The 26,152-nt window shown below is 49.7% G+C and overlaps 1 protein-coding gene across 2 annotated transcripts in view; it reads right to left on the reverse strand.

The window, feature by feature from the left end:
• LOC140454976 (uncharacterized) overlaps positions 1-26,152 on the reverse strand; it is a 97,896-nt gene that overhangs the window by 31,629 nt on the left and 40,115 nt on the right. Inside the window, exons 1-4 of one of the 2 annotated variants that reach the window (XM_072549652.1) lie at positions 16,022-16,124; positions 11,821-11,869; positions 7,524-7,850; positions 2,367-2,589 (exon numbers count right to left, since the gene is read on the reverse strand). In XM_072549652.1, the coding sequence (XP_072405753.1) occupies positions 2,367-2,589; positions 7,524-7,642 (342 nt within the window). In that variant the 5' untranslated portion in view covers positions 7,643-7,850; positions 11,821-11,869; positions 16,022-16,124. Of the gene's footprint in view, positions 1-2,366; positions 2,590-7,523; positions 7,851-11,820; positions 11,870-16,021; positions 16,125-26,152 lie in introns of those variants that run through there. The other variant, XM_072549651.1, reaches the window with a different exon arrangement.

Here is a 26,152-nt window from a genome sequence, read left to right on the forward strand (position 1 = left end):
GTTGAATTTCTGATCAAGGATGTTGACAGTGAGGGAGTCAGCGAAAGGGGGTAACACCCCTTGCAATTGTGTAACGTGAATGTTACTCCATTTGGCACAGTGAGAGGTGATCACATCGAGAGATTTAGGATTCTTACAGGGGTTTGACAGGGTCAGTGCTGAGAGGACGTTACCCCTCATGGGAGAGTTTAGGATCAGGGGGCATAGTCTCGGGAGAAAGGGGAGCCAATGTCAGACAGAGATGAGGAGGAATCTCTTCTCTCAGGGAGTTGTGGGTCTTTGGGATTCCCTGCTACAGAGAGGATGGTGGGGGCAGAGTGTATATTTAAGGCTGAGATTCTTGGTCGGTCGGGGAATTAAAGGGTAGGGGGGGATGTCAGATCCTATTGAACGGCTGGAAGGGCCGAATGGCCTCCTGCTGTTGCTATTTCTCATGGCCTGGTTGTCATCCTTTGAATAGATGCGATTTTTTTTTAACTCACTTCTCTGACCCTTCGTTTAAAAGTAACAAAGCTGACAGAGATCGGGGTTGGGGGGGAAGTGAGGTGGTGGGAGGCTTCTGAACTGGGGGCCTGTGACCCATAGCCTTAATACACACACGCACACACCCCTGCCCATGACTACCCCCAGCTCCTGCCCTCCCTCACTCCCCCTCAGAACATGCTGAATCCAGCCCGAGTCTTCCTCCCAGTCTGACCCAGTCTGGCCTGGCTCAGACCCCACTGGCCAAACTAGGACACACAGCCCACCTCAGCCCCCCCACGCCCACCCGCACACCCGGGAGTGGCTGGGTCTGGGCTAACGCTGAGGGTAGCAAGTGTTCAAATCCCACGCAGGACCCACTGGGGTCGGAACTCAATCTCTCGGAACTCAATCTCTCACGCGCCCGCAGAGAGGACACTACTCCTGACACATCCTTAAGTGCCCTGGACCCTTGGCAGCGCCCCCAGGGGTGGGGAGGGGTCACATCAGAGAGCGTTTGCGAATCGAGCCCCCCCCCCCTCGAGAGGACTGGAGTCACGTGTAGGCCAGACCGGGCTGAGGGGTATGTTTGCCCCCCCCCCCAAGGGGCATTGCTGAAGCAGGGGGGCCTTCACGGCAATCAACGATAGATTCATGCCCCCCACCACCGTCCTTCTCCCCCTTTCCCTCTCCCTCCCTCCCTCTCTCACACCTTCCCTCCCTCCCTCTCTCCTTCCCTCCCTCCCTCTCTTTCTCTCTCCTTCCCTCTCTCCCTCCCTCTCTCCCTTTCACCTCTCTCACTTTGTCCCACCCTCTTTCCCTCCCTCTCTCACTCCCTCCCTCCTTCTCCTCCCTTCCTCAGTCCCTCCCCTCCTCTCTCCTTCCCTCTCTCCCTCTTTCCCTCCCTCTCTCACTCCCTCCTCCTTCTCTCCTTCCTCACTCCTCCCCTCCTCTCTCCCTCTCTCCCTCTCTCCTTCCCTCTCTCCCTCTTTCCCTCTCTCTCTCACTCCCTCCCTCCTTCTCTCCCTTCCTCACTCCCTCCCCTCCTCTCTCCCTCTCTCCCTCTCTCCTTCCCTCTCTCCTCTTTCCCTCTCTCTCTCACTCCCTCCCTCCTTCTCTCCCTTCCTCACTCCCTCCCCTCCTCTCTCCCTCTCTCCTCTCTCCTTCCCTCTCTCCCTCTTTCCCTCTCTCTCTCACTCCCTCCCTCCTTCTCTCCCTTCCTCACTCCCTCCCTTTCTCCTTCCCTCTCTCCCTCTTTCCCTCCCTCCCCCACTCCCTCCCTCCTTCTCTCCTTCCTCTCTCCCCCTCTCTCCTGTCACCTCCCTCCTTCCCTCCCTCTGAGGCTGCTGAGTTCCTCCTGTTCATGTTTCCAACACTCACAGGTCTTTGCTGTTCTGTTTAACCCCCCCCCCCTCCCCGCCGCCCATGCCCCAACAGCATTGAGTTTGCACTTGACTAATGCCCTCGCTCCCCCCCCATCCCCTGATCATTCCCCCTCGCTTCGAGGGGCAGTTAGGAACGCGCCTCAAATGCTGACCCAGGCCTGTAGGTGGTGCCTGAGTGAGAATTACTATCACGAAATCCAACGCAACCCTCCCTCTCTCCTTCCCTCTCTCCCTCCCACTCTCACTCCCTCCCTCCTTCTCTCCCTTCCTCACTCCCTCCCCTCCTCCCTCCCTCTCTCCTTCCCTCTCTCCCTCTTTCCTTCCTCTCTCCCTCCCTCCCTCCTTCTCTCCCTTCCTCACTCCCTCCCCCCCCCTCTCTCCCTCCCTCTCTCCCTCTTTCCCTCCCTCCCCCACTCCCTCCCTCCATCTCACGGGGGCCTACCTGATCTCAATCCCTCCATCCAGACAGTTGGAGTTTCCCCAAACCCCTTCACCACCCCTCCCCCATCCCTGACTCACCATATTGTTCCTGTCCCTGTAATCCTGGCACGATGGGAGGAGGGTGTTGGAGGGGAATTGAACAGGCCGCGTTGCAGACCTCCCGGGCCTGGGACCCCCCGTCCTCCAGACTCCTGTCCGCAGGATCATCGGGTGGGCTCGGTGGGCTGCCCCGGACGGGGGCAGCAGGGTCAGAGGTCGGCAGGGGGCCCTCCGGGTCACCGTCGTCATGGCAGCCTCCGGCCTGAGGGGAGGGAGTCGCATTGGTGGTCAGCCCTGCGCTGTTCACAATCCTGAGGGCTTTAACCCCACCCCCTACCCCCCTCCCCCAAGACAGCTCAATGTCTCCACTCACCCCAACCCCATAAAGTCACGTATCGCAACCCCCTCTCTCCCCGACTGACCCCTCCTGGTCGTGGGGGAAGGATGAATCCTGCTACAGGGCCCGTTCTTCGGAACCTCTTGTAGGCCGCACTACTCTCTACTCAGGGCGGGCTGGGGAATCCCTGGCCTTCTGAGTCTCTCAGTCAAGGGCGAGCTGTGGAGGAACCCCTCCCCTCATAACAGAAGCCCCCACTGCCCCTCCAAAGCCCCGTACCCACGCCCCTGTCCCTTCGGGGAAGGCTGCCGGTGTCCGTGGCTCCTCACTCCCTCTCCCGGACAGCCCACCCACTCCCCACCACACGGGGTAACTCGCTCGCTGACCATGGGGCCCGGGTGCGCGATCCTGCTCAGAGAGCTCGCCGCAAAGAGGTGGTCCCAGACTCCAAAGGGGTCAAGCTGAAGGATAGGATTGTGTGACGGGGGGGATTCATGGATTCCTGTGCGGTTATTCCAACACCCCATCTAAAGGTTTTCCCCCGTCCCCAGAGTCCCACTCCTTCCCATGGGATGTAGGGGCAGCAGGAGGCCATTCAGCCCATTGGCTCCACTCAGCCATTCGGTCAGGAGTGGCTTGTCTCAGCATCCACAACTCCACTCCTCTGCCCTCTCCCCACCAAATCCCTCACCGCTTAAACATCTCCCGACCTCGGTATTCAGTACGCTTAATTACCTACATTTCAAAGTGCAGATAGAGGCCATTCAGTCCATCCAGTCTGTGCGTGACCCTCCTTCCCCAAACTTCTCCCTCACCCTATCTCAAACTTCCAGATGGCTAATCCACCCAAGCCTGCTCATCCCTGATCACTATGGGACAATGTAGCACGGCCAATCCACCCTAACCTACACATCCCTGAACACTATGGGACAATTTAGCACGGCCAATCCACCCTAACCTACACATCCCTGAACACTATGGGACAATTTAGCACGGCCAAACCACCCTGACCTACACATCCCTGAACACTATGGGATGATTTGCTCGGCCAATCCACCCTAACCTACACATCCCTGAACACTATGGGACAATTTAGCACGGCCAAATCCACCCTAACCTACACATCCCTGAACACTATGGGACAATTTAGCACGGCCAATCCACCCTAACCTACACATCCCTGAACACTATGGGACAATTTAGCACGGCCAATCCACCCTAACCTACACATCCCTGAACACTATGGGACAATTTAGCACGGCCAATCCACCCTAACCTACACACCCCTGAACACTATGGACAATTTAGCACAGCCAATCCACCCTAACCTACACATCCCTGAACACTATGGGACAATTTAGCACGGCCAATCCACCCTAACCTACACATCCCGGAACACTACGGGACAATGAAGCACGGCCAATCCACCCTAACCTACACATCCCTGAACACTATGGGAAAATTTAGCACGGCCAATCCACCCTAACGTACACATCCCTGAACACTATGGGACAATTTAGCACGGCCAATCCACCCTAAACTACACATCCCTGAACACTATGGGACAATGTAGCACGGCCAATCCACCCTAACCTACACATCCCTGAACACTATGGGACAATTTAGCACGGCCAATCCACCCTAACCTACACATCCCTGAACACTATGGGACAATTTAGCACGGCCAATCCACCCTAACCTACACTTCCCTGAACACTATGGGACAATTTAGCACGGCCAATCCACCCTGACCTACACATCCCTGAACACTATGGGGTAATTTAGCACGGCCAATCCACCCTAACCTACACATCCCTGATCACTATGGGACAATGTAGCACGGCCAATCCACCCTAACCTACACATCCCTGAACACTATGGGACAATTTAGCACGGCCAATCCACCCTAACCTACACATCCCTGAACACTATGGGACAATTTAGCACGGCCAATCCACCCTGACCTACACATCCCTGAACACTATGGGATAATTTGGCACGGCCAATCCACCCTAACCTACACATCCCTGAACACTATGGGACAATTTAGCACGGCCAATCCACCCTAACCTACACATCCCTGAACACTATGGGACAATTTAGCACGGCCAATCCAACCTAACCTACACATCCCTGAACACTATGGGACAATTTAGCACGGCCAATCCACCCTAACCTACACATCCCTGAACACTATGGGACAATTTAGCACGGCCAATCCACCCTAACCTACACACCCCTGAACACTATGGGACAATTTAGCACAGCCAATCCACCCTAACCTACACATCCCTGAACACTATGGGACAATTTAGCACGGCCAATCCACCCTAACCTACACATCCCGGAACACTACGGGACAATGAAGCACGGCCAATCCACCCTAACCTACACATCCCTGAACACTATGGGACAATTTAGCACGGCCAATCCACCCTAACGTACACATCCCTGAACACTATGGGACAATTTAGCACGGCCAATCCACCCTAACCTACACATCCCTGAACACTATGGGACAATGTAGCACGGCCAATCCACCCTAACCTACACATCCCTGAACACTATGGGACAATTTAGCACGGCCAATCCACCCTAACCTACACATCCCTGAACACTATGGGACAATTTAGCACGGCCAATCCACCCTAACCTACACATCCCTGAACACTATGGGACAATTTAGCACAGCCAATCCACCCTAACCTGCACACCCCTGAACACTATGGGACAATTTAGCACGGCCAATCCACCCTAACCTACACATCCCTGAACACTATGGGACAATTTAGCACGGCCAATCCACCCTAACCTACACACCCCTGAACACTATGGGACAATTTAGCGCAGCCAATCCACCCTAACCTACACATCCCTGAACACTATGGGACAATTTAGCACGGCCAATCCACCCTAACCTACACATCCCGGAACACTACGGGACAATGAAGCACGGCCAATCCACCCTAACCTACACATCCCTGAACACTATGGGACAATTTAGCACGGCCAATCCACCCTAACGTACACATCCCTGAACACTATGGGACAATTTAGCACGGCCAATCCACCCTAACCTACACATCCCTGAACACTATGGGACAATGTAGCACGGCCAATCCACCCTAACCTACACATCCCTGAACACTATGGGACAATTTTGCACGGCCAATCCACCCTAACCTAGACATCCCTGAACACTATGGGACAATTTAGCACGGCCAATCCACCCTAACCTACACTTCCCTGAACACTATGGGACAATTTAGCACGGTCAATCCACCCTAACCTACACATCCCTGAACACTATGGGACAATTTAGCATGGCCAATCCACCCTAACCTGCACATCCCTGAACACTATGGGACAATTTAGCACGGCCAATCCACCCTAACCTACACATCCCTGAACACTACGGGACAATTTAGCACGGCCAATCCACCCTAACCTACACATCCCTGAACACTACGGGACAATTTAGCACGGCCAATCCACCCTAACCTGCACATCCCTGAACACTATGGGACAATTTAGCACGGCCAATCCACCCTAACCTGCACATCCCTGAACACTACGGGACAATTTAGCACGGCCAATCCACCCTAACCTACACATCCCTGAATACTATGGGGCAATTCCCCATGGCCAATCCACCCTAACCTGCACATCCCTGAATACTATGGGGCAATTCCCCATGGCCAATCCACCCTAACCTGCACATCCCTGAACACTATGGGACAATTTAGCACGGCCAATCCACCCTAACCTACACATCCCTGAACACTATGGGACAATATAGCACGGCCAATCCACCCTAACCTACACATCCCTGAACACTATGGGACAATTTAGCATGGCCAATCCACCCTAACCTACACATCCCTGAACACTATGGGACAATTTAGCATGGCCAATCCACCCTAACCATGCCTCCTGTAATATTATGCACTCCTATATGTGCCACCCCCCTCCCCGGTCCTCCCACCTCCCCTTCCCCCGCTCAGTCTCTCACAGTCTAAAGAGAAAAGTCCAACGTGTCCAACGTCTCCCGATAACACACACACTTATAATTCTGCCTATGAAATACAGAATCAGACATTTCCCCGCATTATTTTCCCTCTGTCCAGCGATGACCCACTTGCGTAAACTGTCTGCAATGAACCTTCTCGCCTATTTTTACATGACCCACAGTATCTCGCTGTAACCTCCTCGATCAGGACCCACACAGACCCCTGGAACCACGGGAGACCCACGGGGTTCAGTCGCTATCACAGCGATGTCTGGGCATCGGAGGAGGCGGTGCTGTGTGTGGAAAGAGGAGGGGAGTGTGGGGAAGAAACATTTCAGAAAAGATTTACAAGGATGTTGCCAGGTCTGGCGGGGTTTGAGCTACAGGGAGAGGCTGAACAGGCTGGGGCTGTTTTCCCTGGATCGTCGGAGGCTGAGGGGTGACCTTATAGAGGTTTATAAAATCATGAGGGGCATGGAGAGGATAAATAGACAAAGTATTTTCCCTGGGGTGGGGGAGTCCAGAACTAGAGGGCATAGGTTTAGGGTGAGAGGGGCAAGATATAAAAGAGACCTAAAGGGCAACTTTTTCACCCAGAGGGTGGTACGTGTGTGGAATGAGCTGCCAGAGGATGTGGTGGAGGCTGGTACAATTACAGCATTTAAAAGGCATCTGGATGGGTATATGAATAGGAAGAGTTTGGAGGGATATGGGCCAAGTGCTGGCAGGTGGGACTAGATTGGGTTGGGATATCTGGGTCGGCATGGACGGGTTGGACCGAAGGGTCAGATTGCATGCCGCTCGTCTCTAATCGATGGTGTAGGAGAGGAGAGAGATGAGGATTACTCACCCGGCAGGATTCTGTGGGGCAGGGGCTCCCTGACCTGCTTGGCACAGCCGGCGTTGAGGCCGAACTGACTCCGTTTGGGTCTCCAGCCCCCACACCGATGGAGTTGGTGTCCGTGCCATCGGCAATGATCTCCGGGAGGATGGAGGGAACCGTCTGCTCTTCCCCACAAGGCACTGCTGTGGGATCTTCCAGATCGCTGCCCCCTGGGGAGGCCGGGTTGCTGCACAGGGCCAAGTCCGTCCTGATCACCCCATCTGCGTCCATTCTCCTCTCTGTCTCTCTCTCTCTCTCTCTGTCTCTCTGTCTCTCTCGACACGGTTCCTCACGCTGAAAGACATCAAGACAGGATTAAAGGAGAGAGCAGAGGCACCTCTCACACTCATCGCAACTGGCACAATCATTGTGAAGGAGAGTCGCTACACAAATGCAGTGACAGTTAGAGGTACACCGAGCGCACATTGACAGGAACCAGATCGTCCGTTTCCCAAAACTTGGTTGAAGATCCACAAAATCATATTGCCCTGTTTCTGTACCCAGAGGTGTCACACTGTCAGAGGGTCAGTACTGAGGGAGTGCCGCACTGTCAGAGGGTCAGTACTGAGGGAGTGCCGCACTGCCAGGGGATCAGTACTGAGGGAGTGCCGCACTGTCAGAGGGTCAGTACTGAGGGAGTGCCGCACTGTCACAGGGTCAGTACTGAGGGAGTGTCACACTGTCAGAGGGTCAGTACTGAGTGAGTGCTGCACTGTCAGAGGGTCAGTACTGAGGGAGTGCTGCACTGTCAGAGGGTCAGTAATGAGTGAGTGCTGCACTGTCAGAGGGTCAGTAATGAGGGAGTACCGCACTGTCAGAGGGTCAGTACTGAGGGAGTGCCGCACTGTCAGAGAGTCAGTACTGAGGGAGTGCTGCACTGTCAGAGAGTCAGTACTGAGGGAGTGCCGCACTGTCAGAGGGTCAGTACTGAGGGAGTGCCGCACTGTCAGAGGGTCAGTACTGAGGGAGTGCCGCACTGCCAGGGGATCAGTACTGAGGGAGTGCCGCACTGTCAGAGGGTCAGTACTGAGGGAGTGCCGCACTGTCACAGGGTCAGTACTGAGGGAGTGTCACACTGTCAGAGGGTCAGTACTGAGTGAGTGCTGCACTGTCAGAGGGTCAGTACTGAGGGAGTGCTGCACTGTCAGAGGGTCAGTAATGAGTGAGTGCTGCACTGTCAGAGGGTCAGTAATGAGGGAGTACCGCACTGTCAGAGGGTCAGTACTGAGGGAGTGCCGCACTGTCAGAGAGTCAGTACTGAGGGAGTGCTGCACTGTCAGAGAGTCAGTACTGAGGGAGTGCCGCACTGTCAGAGGGTCAGTACTGAGGGAGTGCCGCACTGTCAGAGGGTCAGTACTGAGGGAGTGCCGCACTGCCAGGGGATCAGTACTGAGGGAGTGCCGCACTGTCAGAGGGTCAGTACTGAGGGAGTGCCGCACTGTCACAGGGTCAGTACTGAGGGAGTGTCACACTGTCAGAGGGTCAGTACTGAGTGAGTGCTGCACTGTCAGAGGGTCAGTACTGAGGGAGTGCTGCACTGTCAGAGGGTCAGTAATGAGTGAGTGCTGCACTGTCAGAGGGTCAGTAATGAGGGAGTACCACACTGTCAGAGGGTCAGTACTGAGGGAGAACCGCACTGTCAGAGGGTCAGTACTGAGGGAGTGCCACACTGTCAGAGGGTCAGTACTGAGGGAGTGCCACACTGTCAGAGGGTCAGTACTGAGGGAGTGCTGCACTGTCAGAGTGTCAGTACTGAGGGAGTGCCGCACTGTCAGAGGGTCAGTACTGAGGGAGTGCCGCACTGTCAGAGTGTCAGTACTGAGGGAGTGCCGCACTGTCAGAGGGTCAGTACTGAGGGAGTGCCGCACTGTCAGAGGGTCAGTACTGAGGGAGTGCCGCACTGTCAGAGGGTCAGTACTGAGGGAGTGCCGCACTGTCAGAGGGTCAGTACTGAGGGAGTGCTGCACTGTCAGAGGGTCAGTGCTGAGATGTGTGCTGCAGTGGGGCGGCACGGTGACTCAGTGGTTAGCACTGCTGCCTCACAGCACCATGGACCTGGGTTCGATTCTAGTCTCACGCGACTGTCTGTGTGGTGATTGCACAATCTCCCCGTGTCTGCGCGGGTTTCCTCCCAACATCCAAAGATGTGCAGGTCAGTGTGGATTGTTCGTGCTAATTTGCCCCATAAGTGTTCAGGCAGATGTGGGTTTGGTGCCTTAGTCAGGGGTAAATGATGTCGAGTCATCTGGTAGTGGAATCGATCTGTGCGGGTTATGCTGCGGCGGGGACCGTGAGGAGATGTCGGGACGAAGGGCCTGTTTCCACACTGTATTCTGTTCTCCCACACGTGGCGCCACAATGGCTGGGTTTTCCCAGCAGGTCCTGATTCTCTCGTTAAGGTGTTTGTTGGGCTGGTCGTGCGAGGTCCACTTTCGGCACCAATTGTCAACCGGAGCTTGGTGCTGAGGCCTTGTCACGGCCTAGTGTCAACTCTCCAAATCCACACCACCTGCTGGGGTTTGACTTCAATGTACAGACTTGGAAATTTCATCAAATGATTTAGTCTCAGAGCAGACTTTATACTTCCCAGCGCCAATAGGTTTCAGTTTATAATAACAGAGGCGTTCAATGATCGTTTTGAAAAACCGGGTGTCTTTTTCCTCCGATTGGTCATTCTCAACGGCTTCTGCTTGCTTGGTAAGTCGAGGACACTTGTCAAAGATGGTTCATAGCCTTGGGAGGCGAACTCACAACAGGAAAGGCGTTACAACAGGAAACACCTCACTGCGGACAAAACAGGGCATTCTTCCTGTTGTAGTATGAGACATTGCCCATGCACGTAGGATCAACATTGCCTCAGCTATTCAGGAAGAAAGGGAGGCAAAGATGAGATTGAAAACAAAGATCGGTGGAGCCCAGCTACAGGAAGTCGCGGGCAGTGAGTACACCCTGGTGAGAAATCAGGGAGATGTGCTCAACTGATAGCACATTCACTACTTGGCAGTGATACTCCCTCAGCATGCAGGGGGTACAGTGACTGGGTACAGAAACACTCCTTCAGAGAGCACAGTGACTGGGGACAGAAACACTCCTTCAGAGAGCACAGTGACTGGGTACGGAAACACTCCTTCAGGGAGCACAGTGACTGGGTACAGAAACACTCCTTCAGAGAGCACAGTGACTGGATACAGAAACACTCCTTCAAGGAGCACAGTCACTGGGGACAGAAACACTCCTTCAGAGAGCACAGTGACTGGGGACAGAAACACTCCTTCAGGGAGCACAGTGACTGGGTACAGAAACACTCCTTCAGGGAGCACAGGGACTGGGTACAGAAACACTCCTTCAGGGAGCACAGTGACTGGGTACAGAAACACTCCTTCAGAGAGCACAGTGACTGGGTACAGAAACACTCCTTCAGGGAGCACAGTGACTGGGTACAGAAACACTCCTTCAGGGAGCACAGTGACTGGGTACAGAAACACTCCTTCAGAGAGCACAGTGACTGGATACAGAAACACTCCTTCAAGGAGCACAGTCACTGGGGACAGAAACACTCCTTCAGAGAGCACAGTGACTGGGGACAGAAACACTCCTTCAGGGAGCACAGTGACTGGGTACAGAAACACTCCTTCAGAGAGCACAGTGACTGGATACAGAAACACTCCTTCAAGGAGCACAGTCACTGGGGACAGAAACACTCCTTCAGAGAGCACAGTGACTGGGTACAGAAACACTCCTTCAGAGAGCACAGTGACTGGGTACAGAAACACTCCTTCAGAGAGCACAGTGACTGGGGACAGAAACACTCCTTCAGGGAGCACAGTGACTGGGTACAGAAACACTCCCTCAGAGAGCACAGTGACTGGGTACAGAAACACTCCTTCAGAGAGCACAGTGACTGGGTACAAAAACACTCCTTCAGGGAGCACAGTGACTGGGTACAGAAACACTCCTTCAGGGAGCACAGTGACTGGGTACAGAAACACTCCTTCAGAGAACACAGTGACTGGGTACAGAAACACTCCCTCAGAGAGCACAGTGACTGGGTACAGAAACACTCCTTCAGAGAGCACAGTGACTGGGTATGGGTGGAATACTTGTCACTTGTCTGTGGTTGGTATGGCTCCAACAACACTTTAGAAGCGTGACACCTTCCAGGACCATTCACCTGTTTGGTACCACATTCACAAATATTAACTTTTTCCAAAACCGATGCTCAGAACCACCATTGTGGGTTATCGACAAAATGCGCTGCACTAACCTATGGGTGATCTTCCGATCGCATCTTCCACGCTCCTGGTCATTTCCACCTGGAATGAAAACAGCAGCAGTTATATGGGAGCACCATCCCCCTTCAATGTCCCCTGCAAGCCCTTCACCGTCCCGACTCGGAAATACATCGCTGTTCATTCACTGTCGCTGGGTCAGAGTCCTGGAGTTCCCTTCCTCAGGGACGTTGTGGGACTACCCACAACAGGTGGGCTGCAGCGGTTCAATAAGGCAGCCCCCTACGCCCACCTTCTGAGAGGGGCAATTGGGACACCAATGCTAAAGAATTGTTGATCTAACCAGCAATGCCCACATCCCAGGGAAGGATTTCTGTCCTGGTATCGCTCATGCTCTATTTGTTTCCATGGTGTCACAGTCTTGGAAAGAGCTCTCTCTCTCTCTCTCTCGGTGAACCTGACTGAAGGAAGAGAGACTTGTGCTTACTTCAACCTGCTGCTGGTCTTCATCAGAAAAAACACCTCCGTTTCACCAGGGTCTATGTCTCCTTTTGCATTTCGCATTCTGCATTGTCTGTGGTCATGGCAGAGGGGTAGGATACTAACTGATTAGCAATAAGGCATTCTCTGGTTGCAGCGGTGGGCATGGCACAGTGGCTCAGTGGTTAGCACTGCTGCCTCACAGCACCAGGGTCCCAGGTTCAATTCCCGCCTCAGGCGACTGACTGTGTGGAGTTTGCACATTCTCCCCATGTCTGTGTGGGTTTCCTCCGGGTGCTCCGGTTTCCTCCCACAGTCCGAAGATGTCCAGGTTATGGTGGATTGGCCATGTTAAATTGCCCGTAGTGTTCAGGGATGTGTAGGTTAGGGTGGATTGGCTGTGCTAAGTTGCTCATAGTGCCCAGCAATGTGTAAGTTAGTGTGGATTGGTCGTGCTAAATTGTCTCATAGTGTTCAGGGATGTGCAGGTTAGTGTGGATTGGTCGTGCTAAATTGTCTCATAGTGTTCAGGGATGTGTAGGTGAGGGTGGATTGGCCGTGCTACATTGTCCCATAGTGTTCAAGGGTGTGTAGGTTTAGTGCATTAGTCAGGGGTAAACGTAGAGTAATAGGGTAGGGGAATGGGTCTGGGTGGGTTACCCTTCGGAGGGTCAGTGTGGACTGGTTGGACCGAAGGGCCTGTTTCCACACGGTAGGGATTATATGATGATGATTGTATAGTTTCCCTCCTGAAGAGAAACCTCACCAGTCATGTTGGTCAGGGGTCAGTCGTCCCGTTCCCCCCCCCCCCCCCCCCCCCCCAGCCAAGCAGAGGCTAATCCCAAATAATAAAAAGTCAATTAAAGAATCCCATCAAATACTCCCAGGTGTGGGCTTCAATTGATTTTGATTTGATTTATCGTAGTCACGTGTACCTCAGTACAGTGAGAAGCTTTGTTTTGTGAGCAGGACAGGCAGATTATAGCAAAGAGATACAGATCATAGGGTGCTTAGACAGAGGGAACCATACAGGATTTCAGTTGCACAGGAGGTACATAAAGCAAGACCAACATTATTTGAAGTTAGAGAGGTCCATTCAGCAGGGAAGTGTATGTGTGTGTGTGTGTGTGAGTGTGTGTGTGTGAGTGTGTGTGTGAGTGTGTGTGTGTGTGTGTGTGTGTCTGTGAGTGTGTGTGCATGTGTGAGTGAGTGTGTGTCTGTTTGTGTGTCTGTGAGTGTGTGTGTGAGTGTGTGTGTGTGAGTGTGTGTGAGTGTGTGTGTCTGTGAGTGTGTGTGTGAGTGTGTGTGTGTGAGTGTGTGTGTGAGTGTGTGTGTGTGTGTCTGTGAGTGTGTGTGCATGTGTGAGTGAGTGTGTGTCTGTGTGTGTGTCTGTGAGTATGTGTGTGTGTGAGTGTGTGTGTGAGTGTGTGTGTGTGTGTCTGTGTGTGTGAGTGTGTGAGTGTGTGTGTCTGTGAGTGTGTGTGCATGTGTGAGTGAGTGTGTGTCTGTGTGTGTGTCTGTGAGTGTGTGAGTGTGTGTGTGAGTGTGTGTGTGTGAGTGTGTGTGTGAGTGTGTGTGTGTGTCTGTGAGTGTGTGTGCATGTGTGAGTGAGTGTGTGTCTGTGTGTGTGTCTGTGTGTGAGTGTGTGTGTGAGTGTGTGTGTGTGAGTATGTGTGTGAGTGTGTGTGTGTGTGTCTGTGAGTGTGTGTGCATGTGTGAGTGAGTGTGTGTCTGTGTGTGTGTCTGTGAGTATGTGTGTGTGTGAGTGTGTGTGTGAGTGTGTGTGTGTGAGTGTGTGTGTGAGTGTGTGTGTGAGTGTGTGCGTGTGTGAGTGAGTGTGTGTCTGTGTATGTGTCTGTGAGTGAGTGTGTGTCTGTGTATGTGTCTGTGAGTGTGTGTGAGTGAGTGTGTGTGTGTGTGAGTGAGTGTGTGTCTGTGTGTGTGTGTGTGAGTGAGTGTGTGTCTGTGTGTGTGTCTGTGAGTGTGTGTGTGTGAGTGTGTGTGTGTGAGTGTGTGTGTGAGTGTGTGTGTGTGAGAGAGTGTATGTGTGTGAGTGTGTGTGTGAGTGTGTGTGTGTGAGTGTGTGTGTGAGTGTGTGTGTGTGAGAGTGTATGTGTGAGTGTGTGTGTGAGTGTGTGTGTGTGAGTGTGTGTGTGTATGTGTGTGTGTGTGAGTGTGTGTGAGAGTGTGTGTGTGAGTGAGTGTGTGTGTGTGAGTGTGTGTGTGTGTGTGTGTGAGTGAGTGTGTGTGTGTGAGTGTGTGTGTGAGTGTGTGAGTGTGTGTGTGAGTGTGAGTGTGAGTGTGTGTGTGTGTGTGTGTGTGTGTGAGTGTGTGTGTGTGAGTGTGTGTGTGAGTGTGTGAGTGTGTGTGTGAGTGTGAGTGTGAGTGTGTGTGTGTGAGTGTGAGTGAGTGTGTGTGTGTGAGTGTGTGTGTGAGTGTGTGTGTGAGTGTGAGTGTGAGTGTGTGTGTGTGAGTGTGTGTGTGAGTGTGTGTGTGAGTGTGAGTGTGCGTGTGAGTGTGTGTGTGAGTGTGTGTGTGCGTGTGTGTGAGTGTGTGTGTGTGAGTGTGTGTGTGAGTGTGTGTGTGAGTGTGAGTGTGCGTGTGAGTGTGTGTGTGAGTGTGTGTGTGCGTGTGTACAGACCTCTGTACCTTCTGCCTGATGGAAGAGGTTGCAGTAGATCGTTACTGGGGTGGGAGGGGTCGTTGATAAAGCTAACAGCCTTTCCGGGACAATGAGAAGTGTAGATGGAGTCCATGGATGGGAGGTTGGCTTCTGCGATGGTCTGGGCTGTGCACACAACCTTCTGTAGTTTGGTCCAGTCCTGGGCAGAGCAGTTACCAGACCAGGCTGTTATCCACCCAGACAGTCTGCTTTCGATGGTGCATCTGTCAAAGTTGGGGAGGGTCCTTATGGACATGCTAAATTTCGTAAGCCATATGAGGAAGAAAAGGTGTTGTTGTGACATGGAAACATTTTGCAAACTTATCTTTCAGCCCATCTTTGCTAATTTGATTGTTTGAGTCGAGGTTGATATTGTATACATCTATAGATGCAGAGAATTAAAGTTTAACCATCAGTGCAGTGTGTCCTGTAACACAGGTTAACACGCAGTGCAGTGGGTCCTATAACACTGGTTAACACGCAGTGCAGTGGGTCCTATAACACTGGTTAACATGCAATGCAGCATGTCCTATAACACTGGATAACATGCAGTGCAGTGTGTCCAATAAAACAGGTGAACATGCAGAGCAGCATGTCCTATAACACAGGTGAACATGCAGTATAACATGTCCTATAACACAGGTGAACATACAGAGCAATATGTCCTATAACACAGGTGAATATGCAGTATAACATGTCCTATAACACAGGTGAACATACAGAGCAATATGTCCGATAACACAGGTGAACATGCAGTATAACATGTCCTATAACACAGGTGAACATGCAGAGCAATATGTCCGATAACACAGGTTAACATGCAGCACAACGTGTCTGATAACACAGGATAACATGCAGTGCAGCACATCCTATAACACAGGTTAACATGCAGTGCAACGTGTACAATAACACAGGATAACATGCAGAGCAACACATCCTATAACACAGGTGAAAATGCAGAGCACCATGTGAACATGTAGTCCAACATGTCCTATAACACAGGTGAACATACAGCTCTACATGTCCTATAACACAGGTGAACTTGCAGTAAAACATGGTAAAAACAATGACTGCAGATGCTGAAAACCAAATACTGGATTAGTGTGCTGGAAGACCACAGAAGTTCAGGCAGCATCCAACGAGCAGCAAAATCGACGTTTCGGGCAAAAGCCCTTCATCAGGAATAAAGGCAGTGAGCCTGAAGCATGGAGAGATAAGCTAGAGGAGGGTGGGGGTGGGGAGAGAGTAGCATAGAGTACAATGGGTGAGTGGGGGAGGGGATGAAGGTGATAGGTCAAGGAGGAGAGGGTGGAGTGAATAGGTGGAAAAGAAGATAGGCAGGTAGGACAAGTCCGGACAAGTCAAGGAGACAGTTACTGAGCTGGAAGTTTGAAACTAGGATGAGGTGGGGGAAGGGGAAATGAGGAAATTGTTGAAGTCCACATTGATGCCCTGGGGTTGAAGTGTTCCGAGGCGGAAGATGAGGCGTTCTTCCTCCAGGCGTCTGGTGGTGAGGGAGCGGCGGTGAAGGAGGCCCAGGACCTCCATGTCCTCGGCAGAGTGGGAGGGGGAGTTGAAATGTTGGGCCACGGGCCGGTGTGGTTGATTGGTGCGGGTGTCCCGGAGATGTTCCCTAAAGCGCTCTGCTAGGAGGTGCCCAGTCTCCCCAATGTAGGGGAGACCGCATCAGGAGCAAGGGATACAATAAATGATATTGGTGGACGTGCAGGTGAAACTTTGATGGATGTGGAAGGCTCCTTTAGGGCCTTGGATAGAGGTGAGGGAGGAGGTGTGGGCACAGGTTTTACAGTTCCTGCGGTGGCAGGGGAAAGTGCCAGAATGGGAGGGTGGGTCGTAGGGGGGTGTGGACCTGACCAGGTAGTCACAGAAAATGCAGCTCTACATGTCCTATAACACAGATGAAAATGCAGTACAACATGTCCTATAATACAGGTGAACATGCAGTACAACATGTCCTATTACACACGTGAACATGCAGTACAATATGTCCTGTAAAACAAGTGAACATGCAGTACAGCATGTTCTATAACACAGGATAACATGCAGAACAACCTGTCCTATAACACAGGTGAACATGCAGCTCTACACGACCTGTACAACAGGTGAACATGCAGAGCAACATGTCCTATAACACAGGTGAACATGCAGCTCCAAATGTCCTATTACACAGGTGAAAATGCAGAGCAACATGTTCTATAACACAGGTGAACATGCAGTACAACATGTCCTATTACACACGTGAACGTGCAATACAACATGACCGATAACCCAAGTGAACATGTAGAGCAACATGTCCTGTAACACAGGGGAACGAGCAGTTCAACATGACCTATAACACAGGTGAACATGCAGATAAACATGTTCCATAACACAGCTGAGTATGCAATACAACATGTCCTATAACACAGCTGAACATGCAGATCAACATGTTATGTAACACAGGTGAACATGTAGCTCTACACGTCGAGTAACACAGCTGAACATGCAGATCAACATGTCCTATAACACAGCTGAACATGCAGATCAACATGTCCTATAACACAGGTGAACATGCAGTACAACATGTTCTATAGCACAGGTGAACATGTAGCTCTACAAGTCCTATAACACACGTGAACATGCAGAGCAACATGTCATATAACACAGGTGAACATGCAGTTCAACATGACCTATAACACTGGTGAACATGCAGTTCAACATGTTCTATAACACAGGTGAACATGTAGCTCTACATGTCCTATAACACAGCTGAACATGCAGATCAACATGTCCTATAACACAGGTGAACATGCAGTACAACATGTTCTATAGCACAGGTGAACATGTAGCTCTACAAGTCCTATAACACACATGAACATGCAGAGCAACATGTCATATAACACAGGTGAACATGCAGTTCAACATGACCTATAACACTGGTGAACATGCAGTTCAACATGTCCTATAACACAGGTGAACAAGCAGTTCAACATGTCCTATTACACAGGTGAACATGCACGCCAACATGTCCTGCAACACAGGTTAACATGCAGACCGACATGTCCTGTAGCACAGGTGAACATGCAGACCGACATGTCCGATAACGCAGGTGAACATGTAGAGCAACATGTCCTAAAACACAGGGGAACATGCAGTACATCCCGTCCTATAACACAGAAGAACATCCAGATCAACATGTTCTATAACACAGGTGAACATGCAGCTCCAAATGTCGTATAACACAGGTGAACATGCAATACAACAGGTCCTATAACACAGGTGAACATGCAGCTCCAAATGTCGTATAACACAGGTGAACATGCAGTATAACATGTCCTGTAACAAAGGTGAACATGTAGAACAACATGGCCCATAACACAGGTGAACATGCAGCTCTACATGTCCTATAATACAGGTGAACATGCAGTACAACATGTCCTATAATACAGGTGAACATGCAGTACAACATGTCCTATAACACAGGTGAACATGCAGTACAACATGACCAATTACACACGTGAACATGCAGAGCAACTTGTCCTATAACACAAGTGAACATGCAGTACAACATGTTCTATAACACAGGTGAACATGTAGCTCTACATGTCCTATAACACAGGTGAACATGCAATAGACAATAGACAATAGACAATAGACAATAGATGCAGGAGTAGGCCATTCTGCCCTTCGAGCCTGCACCGCCATTCAATATGATCATGGCTGATCATTCCTAATTAGTATCCTGTTCCAGCCTTATCTCCGTACCCCTTGACTCCACTATCTTTAAGAGCTCTATCCAATTCTTTCTTAAAAGAATCCAGAGACTGGGCCTCCACTGCCCTCTGGGGCAGAGCATTCCACACAGCCACCACTCTCTGTGTGAAGTAGTTTCTCCTCATCTCTGTCCTAAATGGTCTACCCCGTATTTTTAAGTTGTGTCCTCTGGTTCGGCACTCCCCCATCAACGGAAATATGTTCCCTCCTGCCAGAGTGTCCAATCCTTTCATAAGCCTATACGTTTCAATCAGATCCCCTCTCAGTCTTCTAAACTCAAGGGTATACAAGCCCAGTCGCTTCAGTCTTTCCGTGTAAGGCAATCCTGCCATTCCAGGAATTGACCTCGTGAACCTACGCTGCACTCCCTCAATAGCCAGAATGTCTTTCCTCAAATTTGGAGACCAGAACTGTACACAGTACTCCAGGTGTGGTCTCACCAGGGCCCTGTACAGCTGCAGAAGCACCTCTTTGCTTCTATACTCAATCCCTCTTGTTATGAAGGCCAGCATGCTATTAGCCTTCTTCACGACCTGCTGTACCTGCATGCTTGCCTTCATTGACTGGTGGACAAGAACACCCAGATCTCTCTGAACAGCCCCTTTACCTAATTTGATACCTTTGAGGTAGTAATCTGCCTTCCTGTTCTTGCCACCAAAGTGGATAACCAGACATTTATCCACATTAAACTGCATCTGCCATGCATCTGCCCACTCACCTAACTTGTCCAGGTCACCCTGTAATCCCCTAACATCCTCATCACATTTTACCCTACCACCTAGCTTTGTGTCATCAGCAAATTTGCTAATGTTATTGCTGATACCATCTTCTATATCATTTACATATATTGTAAAAAGCTGCGGTCCCAGCACGGATCCCTGCGGTACCCCACTGGTCACTGCCTGCCATTTCGAAATGGAGCCGTTAATCACTACCCTTTGTTTCCTATTAGCCAACCAATTCTCTATCCAATCTAGTACTTTGCCCCCAATCCCGTGCGCCCTAATTTTACTCACTAACCTCTTGTGTGGGACTTTATCAAAAGCTTTCTGAAAGTCCAGGTACACTACATCCACTGGATCTCCCTCGTCCATCTTCCGAGTTACATCCTCAAAAAATTCAAGAAGATTAGTCAAGCATGATTTCCCCTTCATAAATCCATGCTGACTCTGTCCTATCCTGTTACTATTATCCAGATGTGCCGTAATTTCATCCTTTATAATAGACTCCAGCATCTTTCCCACCACTGAGGTCAGACTAACTGGTCTATAATTTCCTGCTTTCTCCCGCCCACCCTTCTTAAAAAGTGGCACAACATTAGCCGCCCTCCAATCCTCAGGAACCGACCCCGATTCTATTGAACTCTGGAAAATAATCACCAGCGCATCCACGATTTCCCGAGCCACCTCCTTCAGTACCCTGGGATGCAGGCCATCAGGTCCCGGAGACTTATCAACCTTCAGACCTAACAGTCTCTCCAACACCAAATCCTGGCAAATAGAAATTCCCTTAAGTTCAGGTCCTTCAGCCACTGTTACCTCAGGGAGATTGCTTGTGTCTTCCCCAGTGAACACAGATCTGAAGTACCCATTTAATTCCTCTGCCATTTCTTCGTTCCCAGTAATATATTCCCCTGCTTCTGTCTTCAAGGGCCCAATTTTTGTCCTAACCATTTTTTTGCCTTGGACATACCTAAAAAAGCTTTTACTATCCTCCTTTATATTCTTGGCCAGTTTACCTTCGTACCTCATTTTTTCTCTGCGTATTTCCTTCTTACTAATCCTCTGTTGTTCTTTAAAAGCTTCCCAGTCCTCCGTTTTCCCGCTTATCTTCGCTAAGTTATACTTTTTCTCTTTTAACCTTATATGCTTCTTTACTTCCCTTGTCAGCCACGGCCGCCCATGTCTCCTCCTGGGATCTTTCTTCCTTTTAGGAATGAACTGATCCTGCATCTTCTGCATTATACACAGAAATATCTGCCATTGTTCCTCCACGGTCTTCCCTGTTAAGGTATTATACCATTGAACTTTGGCCAGTTGCTCCCTCATAGCTCCATATTTCCCTTTATTCAACTGGAATATTGTCACTTCAGATTGTACCCACTCCCTCTCAAATTGCAGATTGAAGCTTATTGTATTATGGTCACTACTTCCCAATGGCTCCTTCACTTCGAGGTCACTGACCAATTCTGGTTCGTTACACAATACCAGATCCAGAATCGCCTTATCCCTGGTCGGCTCCAGCACCAGCTGCACTAAAAATCCATCTCTGAGGCACTCCACAAAGTCTCTTTCTTGAGGCCCGATACCATCCTGATTCTCCCAGTCTACCTGCATGTTAAAATCCCCCATAACAACTGTAGTAACATCTTTGCGACAAGCCAATTTCAGCTCCTGATTCAACTTACCTCCAACATCCAGACTACTGTTTGGGGGCCTGTAGATGACTCCCATGAGGGTCTTTTTACCCTTAGTGTTTCGAAGCTCTATCCACACTGACTCTACATCCCCTGACTCTAGGTCCGCCCGCGCAAGGGACTGAATATCCTCCCTTACCAACAAGGCCACCCCACCCCCTCTGCCCGTCAGTCTATCCTTACGATAACACATGTAGCCTTGAATATTCATTTCCCAGGCCCTGTCCCCATGAAGCCACGTCTCAGTTATCCCCACAATGTCGTATCTGCCAATTTCCAAAAGAGCCTCAAGCTCATCCACCTTGTGTCTAATGCTTCGTGCATTCATATATAGAATTTTTAATTTGTTACTGCTCTCACCCTTCCCCTCAACCCTTATTTCACTCAACTTTACAGCATGATGCCTTTTCCAGTTTTCTGCCTCCTTGATACAGTTGTCTTTCTTGACTTCTCTTGTTCTAACTACCCCTTCAATTTCCTTTTTAAACATCCAGCTTGTCCCCTCCCCCCCGCTACTTAGTTTAAATGTAGCGGTGTTGCAGCAGAAAACCTGCCTGCCAGAATGCCGATCCCTGTTCTATTAAGGTGCAAGCCATCTCTCTTGTAGAATTTATGGTTACCATAAAATATACCCCAGTGATCCAAGAACTTGAAACCTTGCTTCCTGCTCCAGTTCCCCAACCACACGTTCAAGTCCATTATCTCCTGGTTTCTGGCCACACTAGCCCGAGGAACTGGAAGCAAACTGGAGATAACCACCTTGGACGTCCTGCTTTTTAGCCTTCTTCCTAGTTCTGCGAAGTCTCGCTGTAGTATGTTCCTCCTCTTCTTCCCGACATCATTTGTGCCGACGTGTACCACCACCTCGGGCTCTTCACCCTCGTCCTTGAGGATGTCCTGCACTCTGTCCGCGATGTCTTTCACTCTAGCACCAGGAAAGCAACACACCATCCTTAAATCCCGTCTGCTGCCACAAAAACCCCGGTCAGTTCCTCTCACGATGGAGTCCCCTATTACCACGGCTCTATGTGATGTCCGACTCTTCCGCTCTGCTTCTGCGGCAACTTTTGATGGACAAACATGGCCGCCTTGCGAACTGGTAGTGTCATCAGACTCTACTGTTTCCAAAAGCTTCAACATGCAGTACAACATGTCCTATAACACAGCAGAACATGCAGTAAAACATGTCCGATAACCCAGGTGAACATCCAGATCAACATGTTCTATAACACAGGTGAACATGCAGCTCCAAATGCCGTATAACATGCAGTACGACATGTCCTATAACACAGGTGAACATGCAGCTTTACATGTCCTATAACACAGGTATACATGCTGTTCAACATGTCCTATAACACAGGTGAACATGCAGTACAACAAGTCCTATAACACAGGTGAACATGCAGATCTACATGTCCTATAACACAGGTGAACATGCAGATCTACATGTCCTATAACACACGTAAACATGCAGAGATACACGTCCTATAACACAGGTGAGCATGCAGTACAACATGTCCTATAACACAGGTGAACATGCAGAGCAGCATATCCTACAACACAGGTGAACATGCAGTACAACATGTTCCATAACACAGGTGAGCATGCAATACAACATGTCCTATAACACAGCTGAACATGCAGCTCAACATGTTCTATAACACAGGTGAACATGCAAAGAAACATGTCCAAAAAGACAGGTGAACATGCAGAGCAAGACGTGCTAGAACACAGGTGGGCATGCAATTCAGCATGTTCTATAACACAGGCAAACATGCAGTACAACAAGTCCTATTACACAGGTGAACATGCAGACCAACATGTCCGATAACCCAGGTGAACATGTCGAGCAACATGTCCTGTAACACAGGGGAACGTGCTGTTCAACATGACCGATAACACAGGTGAACATGCAGAGCAACATATCCTATAACACAGGTGACCTTGCAGAGCAACATAGCCTATAACACAGGTACACATGCAGTACAAGATGTCCTATAACACAGGCGAGAATGCAGTACACAGGTTCTATAACACAGGTGAACATTCAGATCAACATGTTCTATAACACAGGTGAACATGCAGCTCCAAATGTCCTATAACACAGGTGAACATGCAGTTCAACATGACCTATAACACAGGTGAGCATGCAATACAACATGTCCTATAGCACAGGTGAGCATGCAGCTCTACATGTCCTATAACACAGGTGAACATGCAGAGCAACATGTCCTATAACACAGGTGAACATGAAGTACGACATGTCCTATAACACAGCTGAACATGCCGATCAACATGTTCTATAACACAGGTGAACATGTAGCTCTACATGTCCTATAACACAGGTGAGCATGCAGAGCAACATGTCTTATGACACCGGTGAACATGCAGTACAACATGTCCTATAACACAGGTGAACATGCAGTACAACATGCCCTACTACACACGTGAACATGCACAGCAACATGTCCTATAACACAGGTGAACATGCAGTAAAACATGACCTATAACACAGGTGAACATGCAGCTCTACATGTCCTAAAACACAGGTGAACGTGCAGTAAAACATGTCCGATAACCCAGGTGAACTTGCAGAGCAACATGTCCTGGAACACAGGTGCACATGCAGACAAGATATCCTGTAACACTGGTGAGAATGCAGTACAACATGTCCTATAACAGAGGTGAAGATGCAGCTCTACATGTCATATAACACAGGTGAACATGCAGTTCAACATGTCCGGCAACCCAGGTGAACGTGCAGAGCAGCATGGCCTATAACACAGGTACACATGCAGTACAAGATGTCCGATAACACAGGTGAGCATGCAGTAAAACATGTCCTATAATACAGGTGAACATGCAGATCAACATGTTCTATAACACAGGTGAACATGCAGTACGACATGTCCTATAACATAGCTGAACATGCAGATCAACATGTTCTATAACACAGGCTAACATGTAGCTCTACATGTCCTATAACACAGGTGAACATGCAAAGCAACATGTTCTATAACACAGGTGAACATGCATTTCAACATGTCCGATAACCGAGGTGAACATGCAGAGCAACATGTCCTATAACACAGGTGAACATGCAGTTCAACATGTCCAGCAACCCAGGTGAACTTGCAGTGCAACATAGCATATAACACAGGTACACATGCAGTACAAGATGTCCTGTAACAAAGGTGAACATGCAGAGCAACATGTCCTATAACACAGATGAACATGCAATACAACATGTTCTATCACAGAGGTGAACATGCAGCTCTACATGTCCTATAACACAGGTGAACTTGCAGAGCGACATAGCCTATAACACAGGTACACATGCAGTACAAGATGTCCTATAACACAGGTGAGCATGCAGCTCCAAATGTCCTATAACACAGGTGAACATGCAGAGCAACACGTCCTATAACTCAGGTGAACATGTAGAACAACAGATTCTATAACACAGGTGAACATGCAGTACAACATGTCCTATAACACAGGTGAACACGCTGTTCAACATGTCCTATAACACAGGAGAGCATGCTGTACAACATGTCCTATAACACAGGTGAACATGCAGTTCAACATGTCCGGCAACCCAGGTGAACTTGCAGAGCAACATAGCCTATAACACAGGTGCACATGCAGTACAAGATGTCCTATAACACAGGCGAGCATGCTGTACAACATGTCCTATAATACAGGTGAACATCCAGATCAACCTCTTCTATAACACAGGTGAACATGCAGCTCCAAATGTCCTATAACACAGGTTAACATGCAGTATAACATGTCCTGTAACAAAGGTGAACATGTAGATCAACATGGCCCATAACACAGGTAAACATGCAGATCAAAATGTTTTATAACACAGGTGAGCATGATGTTCAACATGTCCTATTACATAGGTGAACATGCAGATCAACATGTCCTATAACACAGGTGAACTTGCAGAGCAACATGTCCTATAACACAGGTGAATATGCAGTACAACATTTCCTTAACACAGGTGAACATGCAGCTCCACATGTCCTATAGCACAGGTGAACTTGCAGAGCAACATGTCCTATAATACAGGTGAACATGCAGTACAACATGTCCTATAACACAGGTGAACATGCAGAGCAAGACATCCTATTACACAGGTGAACATGCAGCTCTACATGTCCTAAAACACAGGTGAACATGCAGTAAAACATGTCCGATAACCCAGGTGAACTTGCAGAGCAACATGTCCTGGAACACAGGTGCACATGCAGACAAGATATCCTATAACACAGGTGAGAATGCAGTACAACATGTCCTATAACAGAGGTGAACATGCAGCTCTACATGTCCTATAACACAGGTGAGCATGCAGTTCAACATGTCCTATAACACAGGTGAACATGCAGCTCTACATGTCCAATAACACAGGTTAACATGCAGTTCAACATGTCCGGCAACCCAGGTGACCTTGCAGAGCAACATAGCCTATAACACAGGTACACATGCAGTACAAGATGTCCTATAACCCAGGTGAACATCCAGATCAACATGTTCTATAACACAGGTGAACATGCAGCTCCAAATGTCCTATAACACAGGTGAACATGCAGAGCAACACGTCCTATAACTCAGGTGAACATGTAGAACAACAGATTCTATAACACAGGTGAACATGCAGTACAACATGTCCTATAACACAGGTGAACACGCTGTTCAACATGTCCTATAACACAGGAGAGCATGCAGTACAACATGTCCTATAACACAGGTGAACACGCTGTTCAACATGTCCTATAACACAGGAGAGCATGCAGTACAACATGTCCTATAACACAGGTGAACATGCAGTACAACATGTCCTATAACACAGGAGAGCATGCTGTTCAACATGTCCTATAACACAGGTGAACACGCAGTTCAACATGTCCGGCAACCCAGGTGTACTTGCAGAGCAACATAGCCTAAAACACAGGTACACATGCAGTACAAGATGTCCTATAACACAGGTGAGCATGCTGTACAACATGTCCTATAATACAGGTGAACA

This window comes from Chiloscyllium punctatum, chromosome 30, assembly GCF_047496795.1.
Source record: "Chiloscyllium punctatum isolate Juve2018m chromosome 30, sChiPun1.3, whole genome shotgun sequence".
Taxonomy (NCBI): Eukaryota; Metazoa; Chordata; class Chondrichthyes; order Orectolobiformes; family Hemiscylliidae; genus Chiloscyllium; species Chiloscyllium punctatum.